At 37.1% G+C, this 10,724-nt stretch overlaps 1 protein-coding gene across 10 annotated transcripts in view; it reads right to left on the bottom strand.

Annotated features, from left to right (window-relative positions):
- Nucleotides 1-237: 237 nt before the first annotated feature.
- Nucleotides 238-10,724, bottom strand: part of SOX6 (SRY-box transcription factor 6) — a 382,586-nt gene continuing 372,099 nt past the window's right edge. For all 10 annotated transcript variants that reach the window (XM_082762761.1, XM_082762760.1, XM_082762769.1 and 7 more), the window contains one exon: nt 238-7,796. In XM_082762761.1, coding sequence (XP_082618887.1) covers nt 7,493-7,796 — 304 coding nt within the window. In that variant the 3' untranslated portion in view covers nt 238-7,492. The remainder of the gene's footprint in view (nt 7,797-10,724) is intronic.

Raw genomic sequence — 10,724 nt, 5'->3', positions numbered from 1 at the left:
TGACTGCTTACCAGAAACCAAAGCTTAAAATGCACAAGTCAATATTTATGTATTTATTCATTATAACACATTGGTCAGCAACTTCATTCCATCCACTTTTGACCCTGAAGTATTTCATCACACAGATTTATAATGCAGTATGTCATTTTTAATAAGTTCATGTATGATGCTCTCTCCGGGGGAGTAAGGATTCTTTCCCACTTAGATGTTTCAGGGTGGTTTGTGTAATAGCTGAAACTAGACTGAAATCTGATGTAATGCACAATCAAAATGTTCTGTTACATTATAGTACAGTATACTTCAACACAATTTATTCTTTTTCTATGAGAACCATGACTAATTACAATGTCAAAAGCCAATCATAATACACAAATGGTAGCAGTTTACAGACATGGCAATATGGCAACTACAGGGTTTTTTTGTTGTCAAGTTTGGTTAGTTTGTTTAATGTTATACGCGGGGGAAAAAGGGAAGGCAAAGAAAGAAGGAACATGAGAACAGTTTTGTCTCATTTCTACTCAATAAAAATCCTACTGAGATTATGTTGCTACCAACAGCACTTTCTGCTTACAAAACCAGTGGTGCCCAGTGAATATCATCAAATTAAGTTGGTTATCATGCATGTCTTTCACAGCATATGGTGTTAATGGATGTCAGAGGCTGATAAATGCCTTTGTAGAATATAAAGGCATGGGGAAAACCTAAGAGCTGAAAGATTCCAGTTGCTAAACTTAAAGGAGACCAGCTGAATGGGCCTAGTTGCATTTTCCTTTCCATCAGCTCATCATAGTCAATCTTTAATGCGAACATCAAGGGAACAATAAAGGATGCATAGAAGAAGTCACACACACATCTCATAAAACAAAATTTATCTTTAATTTGTAAGTGTCAACAGCAGTACAAAAGATGGAGTGATGGTGAATAGATTAAGGGTAGAGAGGACAGTCTTGAGGTAAATGAGCATAAATAGGCAGTCTTATAGACACTCCCCTGAGGGGTCTAAACCCCTGTCATGGCATATACTGAATCACCCAAAGATGACATGTTTAACATATCAGGAAAGCACCTTGTGCAAAAAAAAAAAAAAAAAAAAAAAAATATCCCCCCCACCCGAAACATGTAGGTAAGGTGCCAACGTACACCAGAACATACTGTATATGGACAGTGTCTTTCAATTTTGTCTTTTCCATTAATAACTGAGGCAGAGGAGGAGAAGACTTTTAAAAGTACCACTGAAAGATTATTTAATATTTAATTTACCTCACGTCAATACTGCACAACAAAATTCAAGAAGTCTGTTTATGCAATGAAGCAGAGCTAAGAATAACTATTCTCTTTTTTGTTGTTGCTGAGAACAGATTTTTTTTTCACTCAATATCCTTAGCAAACTTTTTTTCTTTCTCATTTTTTTTTCTTCCTGTATCTAGAGGAGAGTGTGAGATGTGATGGCAACCTTTTAAGTTCATTTAAAAACTTTACACTGGACTGTACAAGATTTTTTTGATAAACTATTTACATTTTCAGACTTTAAAACATATTCAAAGCAGCAATAGACACTAGTTTTTCCTCTACACGCCCAAATAATTACCGGCCATGGGCCCAGGTAGGTACCTGCATTGTATATAGAATTTCTACAAAGAAAACCTGCCTGTTAAATTAGCCAGTGGGTGCCCAACAAGCAGCCCTCACCATCAAGAGCTGCACCCACAGTGTTGCTATAGGAATCAAAGCATAGTACCTTGACAAGAGAGTCTCAGTTGTCCCAACAGCTCTACACAAACTTTACAATTTGAAACAGCAGCTAGCATGTCAGTCCAGCATGTCAGTGAATTGTGCTGATTAAATTAACATAGAGTACAATCTCACAATATACATCACAAACAAATTACAATGTCAGGAAATAAGAGTTACAGTAAGATAAGTTATGTAGTAACAGCTTATAAGCTTGTCTTAATGTAATAAAAAAATTTGTACATGGGAAATACAATAATGAATGAACATAAATGCTAAGCATTCTAGTTTGCTACAAGCTGAAGAAGGGTACAAGAAAAAAAAACGTTGCTTTCTAGAAAGCAAAAAACAAATGACAAAGGAAGACAAACGGAGAATGCACACTAGCAGGTCTGCAATGTGCAGCATACAAACAGTTAAATATTTGCACATTCCCCATACTCCAAGAGCACCAAGGACCTCACTTGTGGTTTTTAGAAAGCGGAAATTACAAAGCAAGCCATGTCACTAAGTTGCTTTATAGCTTTCATATTGCCATAAATACCAATTTGATAAGTTTTCCTTTAGCCTGGTTCACCCCACCCCACCCCCTTTTTACCCAGCGTGTGAAATCTCAGAATACTTCTTTGTCACTATTTCCAACAAATCTGGTACTTAAAAAAGGGCGATGGATTAAAATGAAATGTATTTGCATAAACATATATCTTTTTTTTCCTTCTGTAGTAGTACATTACAGTATATCAAAAATGTAGTTTGATTTGAGAAAAAATCACATATGTTAATGGGTTATTTAAAAATTGGTTTGGGGGAAGTTGTTTTTTAAAGCAAAAAAGTTAAGTGTTTTCTAAAAGATCAGATGAGGTCATATAACATTATTCTTTTAAAAGAACATGCTTAAGTGCCAACTTGAATCTTACAAAAGCATGCAAAACTCAGAGGGTCCAAGCCCATTCATCAGCGTCTCATAAAAACATGAAGAACTCTTATCATACGTCCTGCTGGCCGCATCTCCAGCGCAGTTGTTCGCACTGTGGACCAGTTCAGCAAAGATTACCCCGCTGAACACCAACACTTTACTGGTCCTCGTGACCACCACAGAAGTACTAACGTGCTTAAAAGCGATCAGGTAGGTAAGTGTTTTGCTGGGGGAGGGTGGGAGCGTTAATCCCGTAGTATGTTTTGCTAGGAAACGATTTTTGAAATGCCACTTCATTGATATGACCAAAAACTGAATCCGGAAAGCCAACCCCACGAGAGGACCATGGTTCAGATGGCACTGGGAGGTGGTTGTGTTTATGCTCGGAGCAGTAACTGTCCTCAGCTGACTGCTGTACACTTTGCAATGCCGTTGTTTGCTTTGCGTTCCCAACCTGGAGCAATCCCATTTTTGCCCTCCCCCTGCCTCACGCTGCACCTGAGTACACTGATTTAGGAGCACTTTGTGATCCTGTGTATTCCCAGCAGGCAGTTGCACAAACTAAATGGTGACGCCCAAGCACACGTGCCGACCAGAACTGGGCCATGTCATCTGAGTCATGTCTCCACATAAACCTGAGCCCTGTTTTTATCAAACATGAAGTGAACTACTCTAGCTGGTATCAGACTATTTCAGGAGTGTACTTCTCTTGAAAATATTTGCTAATTTTCCAAAAAGACTATATATTGTTAATTAAATAAACTGTTTGTTCACAGAGAAAATAGTATTACTATATTTTTGCATTACCTGAATGGAGTTGGTGTTTTTTTCAGTCAGTCTTACTAAGGGGGGCTCAAACACAACAGTTAAAAAGCAACTCTATATGTCCTCTTTGTATTTCGTGGGAACTTTTTTGCCCCGTATTATAGCCTAATATGACAGTAGTATGATTTAATTAACGTAGAAAATAAAGGTTTGATATTACAAAGTCTTGATTGCATTGCAAGGACCATCTTAGTCATGACAATCTTTCCAGGAATATGCTTTTGACTTTCAAATGCCATTCTTGTTAAGAATTAAAATATTAAATCAGTTTTACTTGGATTCAGAAAACAAACTGTTGTTTCCTATCAGCTGTATCAGAAACTTGGCATGTTTAATGTATCAACTTTCTAAGAAAGGAAAAAGTATTCTGTGTTTGTGGGATATGCTATCAAAAAACAGTGAGAGCACAAGTGAGGCAACTTGCTGTCCCAGCTACAGGTCCACAATACTGCGCTCACACTGCGGGTGGAAATTCAGCATCTACATGAGGTACAGTGACTTGTCAGCATTTAATATGGACCAACATACACTGATATAGAACAAAAGTAAATACATAACTTATACTTCACTAAGTATCCATGAACAAAAAATAAAATTCTATTTCCTATGTTATATTTACACAATTTAAAAAAATTCTAAAATGAGATGGTAATTTCATCAAAAACTTTGTTTTGAGCTCCGATTAATAAAGTAAAAATGGTGTTTTTTATCCTTATGATTGTCCTTCCTTGATTTCTACTGACATTTTAGAGCCAATGTCGGCTAATAAATAGAATAAAATGCTCATATGCACAATTCAGATTCAAATATGTTCCTCCCACTTCCCCAGCCAATAAATGCAATTTTACCAGCTGGCGATTCCTGAACAGCCAGTCATTTTCGAGAATGTGGCTTTAACATAGAGAGCATCAGCACTGAGGCAGGGCTGGAGCTAAAACAAAGTGTTCATACATACATGTATTTTGCATAAATAAATGAAATAACAAGACATAAAAAATGACTCAAATCCGGCAACTGTGAGGCAGGCCCACACGAGTCGAAACAGATGACTTTTGTTCATGTAGTTTTCGTACAACAGTTTCACATTAGTCAGAAGTGATAAAAAATACCATTTATATCCAGTGCTTATAACACTTACGAAACAACATCTGTGAGTGTGTGTTTTTTTGTACTACAAGCAAAATCAAGTTTCAGTCCTAAAGAACAGTCCTTTGTTCTCCACAAGCCTGCAGAATATTATTTTGGCATGGTCATAAAATTTAAAAAAATTAACCAACTAATCTAAATGTTTGCCTTTGTGCAAAAAAATAATTACATAAAATACAATGCTAGCAATACAGCATTCTACCGATGCAACAAAACCAAAAAAAAAAAAAAAAAAAAAAAAAAAAGAGCAGGAGAGAAAAAGTGACATGGGGGGAGGGGGAGATACTTCTAACAGAAGAATTATGTAAGACATTAATAAATAGCCTTTTTTTTTTTTTTTCTTTTTAAGGAAATAATGATACCCTCCCCCCAATCTGAGCTGAATGTATTAGAAACAGTTCAAATTACCAAGCAACTGTAAGAACAAAAAACACTTTCTATCAGTACCTTAGCCAGCTTAAAGAGGGCGCTCACCAGCTAACGACACAGCATATGCCTTTAAAGTCTTGGCTAGACCAGTTTATTGCTTGTTAGACATGGACTCAGAACACATTTAAATAAATATTTAAAATATAGCATCTTGCTCCAAATTACAAAATGGTCAGAGAATCTGACCATTGTGTTTCTATGTCATTATCTTTATAAATTGTTCTGTAAACTGAACAATCTTCTTTGTTTTGGGGGTTCTTTTCGCACATCTAAATGTGATCTCTGCAGGGGCAACAATGGCTCGCTCTGCTCTAAGAGGTATTACTGGGGCTATGAAGAAACTGACAGCTCCCGATACAGCATCTTCTCTTTGCACCTCACATAAATTTCTGCAAGATAGTACAACAGCATGAGGATGACCAGCATTACTTCCTTCATTGTCTGGGCCTTAAACGAAGCCCGTTTGGCTCTGTGGGAAGATTCCCACATATTTCAAGAAGAGCTGCTCTAGGCCCACTCATACCTCTCAGCCTGAGTCTGAATTTATCATTGACCTGCTGAACATATCCAATTCAAACTAAAAGCTGAGGGAGATGAGGAGTTTTAGCACATGTATTCACTAGGCCCACTCTGCATATTACATACAGTGGTGTATTTATGAACATGAGCAAAATGTGAGGGAAAAAAATAAAGGCGATTTCTTAGACATTTCTGAACATTAACAAACTCTCAGCCTTTCAATCTCTCTCCTGTACATTTCCCAGAATTTTCCCTAGCAATTGGATTGTTTCCAGTAGTAATACAAATTTTAAAAAATTTAGTTTGTGTAGCACCTTACATCCAAAGATCCCAAAACACTTGAGAAACGTGCAATAAGATCTGGCTCGCATTTCCACATGACTAATATTTAATAAATATTTTTGATGCACCTTATGTGCAGCTTTGCAAACCAGATATTTTTGTGGCTTTTCCCTCCCACTAGGAGTCTCACATATAAATCACTGCATAAATACTCAAGGTAGCAGATAGTTCCTTCAGGTGACAATAGGAACGTGAGACATGGAGCCATGATTCACTGCAGGATTCTACAGGCCCGAAAAATTCATCATGGTGGACTCTACGTGCAATTTGGATTTTACATATGCCTTTGCTGTCCTTCTAAGTATAGAGGTTTATAACTATAAACACAAAGTTTAGGAGTATTTGTACTGTATGTACATATATAAGTACTCTATTTTGCATTATAAAAGGCTGAGTGTTTACAAGTGCTCCTTGAACATATAGTGTTATGGAAACAACTGAATATCTCATTCATAAATGTCATGTTCATTTTAGTAGCAGGTGCACTTTTATTTTCATATACCTGTGTAATTTAGGGGAAGAGAAAGAAAGCACTCTTAAAAGTATTAATAAGGAATTTCAAGTGTAATGCCACCAACAGTACTTTTAAAAATAAATATTAAGTATTTGGACCCTTGACATTCTGGAATGAATAAATTATTTAAGAGAAAATGTGTTAAGACTGAATGCAAGGGTTAAAAGCAAAGGGGTAAAGAATGTAGTCAGAGGTGGCCTCACACTGCTAAGACAGGCCTGTCCATAGCTGGTGATCGCTCTTTTGTGCTTACTTAAAATTTCACACTAATGGCATCAAGAGGCAAAAGCAATTGGGCACATGCACTATGGCAACCATGTTCACTACTTAAGAATATCCTGTCTCCAGATTCCTGAGTACTTTACCATTTTCTGGAAAAAAAATTAGGTTTTATATATATATATTTTTAAGATGCCAAAGGATTGTCTAAGACTTTACAGTGTCTCCTTTAAGACTTTTTTTTTAAATGTTAAGATTCAAAAGTTATGAAAAGTTTGGCACATCAGAAGTTCAGCTATACATATGGAAAAAAATGGAATTCAGAGACGATTTTTTAAAGATGAGCTATGATGCACAGATGTGCACACTTGCGGACTTGTTCTGTTTCACAATATGAAAACTGCAATTTTGTTTTCTAAAATAATCCAGAATAAAAACACATTCACAACCTGTAGGCTGGCACAGCATACCTGAGTGAGAATGTATAACCCCCATCTAAAACAGTAACTTAAACCTTTATCAGCATCCAAAAGGTAAAAGACAAAAGGTAAGACTTGTAAGACAGCTATCGATTCATATAACTTTTCAAGTCCTGATGTCTGATATTTAATATATGTCTTCATCTAAATTAAAAAAAAAATAAAACAAAAACAAAACAAAACAAAAAAGTTCATGAAAAATTAGGGAAACAATCTGTCTCACACGTTAAGAAACATTTAAGACCATTCTGCTGATGTAACTGTAGGAGCCACACATGCATGCAGGCTCTTTAAGAACTTTTTGTTCAAAAAAAAAAAAATTCCAAAAAAAAACCCAAGTGAGTCTGAGTACTTTAATTCTGTGAACACTCCTCAGTTGGCACTGACTGCCTCATGGGCTTCATTTTCGCTACTATAGTCTGATTTGGGATCATCCTCATAGTCCTCGTACATTTCTATTTCATCCTCTCCATTTATCATTTCATTTCCAGCAAGGCTTCCGCTGTCCGTCTTCATACCATAAGTGCTCTGAATGACGGGGATGCTGGGCTCAGGGCTGGCAGAGGTGCTTGAGCAATCCGATGTCATCTGAGGTGATGGTGTGGTAGTTGCCATGGTAATAGCACCAGGATAGACAACCCCCGTTCCCGTGGTGATTGGAATTTGAGGTTGTTGTCTGGAAGGAAAAGCAAGATGGGAACGTGATTACCTCTGTTTGGAGGAGGGATGCCTTTTTGCAAGTCCAACTCAAAGCAGGTGGTTTCCTACAAGGGCTGCATGCATTCCTCTGGGGTTCACAGTCTGGTCCTGTATGGTATTGGTTCACCTGAGCTCCCCCCAGGTGCAACTGGAGAGTAAACTGTTTAGTAACTACCAGAATTTGATTTGTTCATGTATTTTGTGTGTTTATTTAAACCATACTGCAAAGTAGCACTTGGACAGAGATCCTCAAAAGACTTTTGATGCCCGTGTGATACCTAACTGCTGCAACAAACATCTGGCATCCAAAATCTACATCCTCCAAACTCCTGACAAGAGCTTTTGTTTTGTGTCTGTTATGATGGGACCTTAGATTATTTGTAAGTGCCTAAATGGCACACAGGTGACTAAGTAACATTGTCTATCTATCTGTAAGGATGTAATTTACTATTTAAGTGCTAGATAGACTCCTACATCACTTGGAAATACTTTTGATATTTTATTTCTGGCTTTTGATTTTTATTCAAATCCATGATCAGAATGACATTTGTTCTTTGGGATTTGGGACTGAGTTTTTGAAGCCAAGTACTTCAGAAAAAGAACAAGTGCTCTTTTTTGTATGGTAATTAACAGTCTGCAGAAACCAAAACATTCCTGAGGATCCCATGGCAGATCTGATTAACTTTCACTCAATTAAGGGTGCACTGCCTCTGCTTTTGGTACATCTTAGCTGCTGATGTAGAACTTTGTACCATATAATGTTCTTTTTTGTTTGTTTGTCTGTCTGTAATGTTTTTAACGTGCTGGATCCATACCACGATTTGACTAGAACAGGCTAGATTTGACTGACAGTCAAGCAATTCAACAGAAGCTTGATTATAGCATGTACATAGTTCAACTGTTAAAAATGATGCAATGTCTCTTTTTACACTGATGTACATATATTCAACTGCTTTGCTGAGTAAAGGTCAGGTTGCTGAACTCCTTACATGGTCAAGCCTTTATTGGCCACGAATTAATTAAATTGACTTTTTACATCTGGATTAATTAATAACACAGTTCCTATTTTAAAAGACACCTCCAAGTATTCTCTTGTTATTTTTGGACCATTACCTTGAGTAAAGGTGAGAGAAAAAGAAGGAATGTAACTTGTCCAGAGGAAGAGAATCAATGTCATACTTTAGATATGACAAATTCCAGTACCAGAAATACTCCAGTGCTCTGGAAATTTCTGTTTTACTATTGACTGATTATTGGACGTACATGTCTATTTTCATCTTATATTTCAATGTCTCCCAACCTTCTTTAGAGCAATATTGACCAAATATTAGAGATCTCTGTATTTTACAATTTCATCAAGAGAAACAGCATCAGATGTGTTAGAATAGTCTAACAAATCTCTTGCTTCTTGATCACTGTGTTACTCCATGCTAAAATTCAAAAGGAGATAAAAATACGCTTTGCATAAACCAGCCTCTCACAAATCCTTAATCAATAGCTAAATCAAGACACAAATAATATACATTTTATTTACAAAACCCTAAATGTTAGGTCTTTATCATTCATTGACCAAATTTCAGTTTTGATAAATATCACAGAGTTACTGGGAAACCAAAGTTTAGAAACCAATAGAGACAGGCAAATCACGAACAGTTTGTTTAAGAGAATATTCAAATAGCATTATGTACTACCTTCATTGCTGCTACTGCTAGCCTGCCTCTTAAAGCCTCTGCACAGCTTGAGAAATTCAAACATCTGTTGTATAAGTATGGTACACCTGGCTAGCAGTGAGCAAAAACATCGTGGTAATTCATTTGACACAGTCATTATACTCCTGTTTGCAAATGATGATTTGCAGATGATTTACAAACAGCTAGGGATTTTTCACTAAATTTTCACTTTTTAAATGGTCTGATAAATGTTCTGTGAAAACAATTTTCAGCCAATGCGTTTGCTTGCAAGTGATTTGCTGCAAACATCTTTCAAAACTTTATCCATAAAACTGAACACCTACCTCACATGGGAACATTTCTGTTTTAAGATTGCACGTTGTCAGGCATATAAACTACTACTGTTAAAAACCTACAGGTACCTCCACAAACTTTGAGACCCAGAAATTTTTCACATTAGTGACTGTTTCCACAAAGCAAAGGAAAAAGAAACCACACATAGTAACAGAAAAATTCTACATATTTGTCACTGAGCCATATACACTTAATTTTCTTCAATCTGTCTGTCCAACAAATGCTAGTTGTTTTGATATTTCTTAGAATAGACACATTTGCAAAAGAAGAAATCCTTAGGTGTTCATCAAAGAACACCACAGGATCAATGCTAAAAGATGTTTTGAGAAAAGTTGGTTTTACAACACTTCAGATTAGAGATGTAGTATATACTCAAGAATGATCGAGTGCAAGCTGCTCTTTTGTTATAGATGATATACTGATATCTGTTATAGATGATATAGATGATATACATATACTATGGATCAGAACCCTAGTTCCCCTCCCCCCTATTAAACAAGTCCACCCCCCCCCCCCCTTTTTTTTTTAATAGAATGTCTTTTTCATCGATGATCTGGACGAGGGCATCGAGTGCACCCTCAGTAAGTTCGCAGATGACACCAAGTTAGGTGCGTGTGTCGATCTGCTCGAGGGTAGGAAAGCTCTGCAGGAGGATCTGGATAGGCTGCACCGATGGGCTGAGGTCAACTGCATGAAGTTCAACAAGGCCAAGTGCCGGGTCCTCCACCTGGGGTGCAATAACCCCAAGCAGAGCTACAGGCTGGGAGAGGAGTGGTTGGAGAGCTGCCAGGCAGAGAAGGACCTGGGAGTGATGGTGGACAGTCGGCTGAATATGAGCCAGCAGTGTGCTCAGGTGGCCAAGAAGGCCAACAGCATCCTGG

Source organism: Aythya marila (assembly GCF_965140915.1).
Source record: "Aythya marila genome assembly, chromosome: 5".
NCBI classification, from domain to species: Eukaryota; Metazoa; Chordata; class Aves; order Anseriformes; family Anatidae; genus Aythya; species Aythya marila.
The sequence above is the reverse complement of the archived record's forward strand: the minus strand, read 5'-3'. Positions and strand labels throughout refer to the sequence as shown.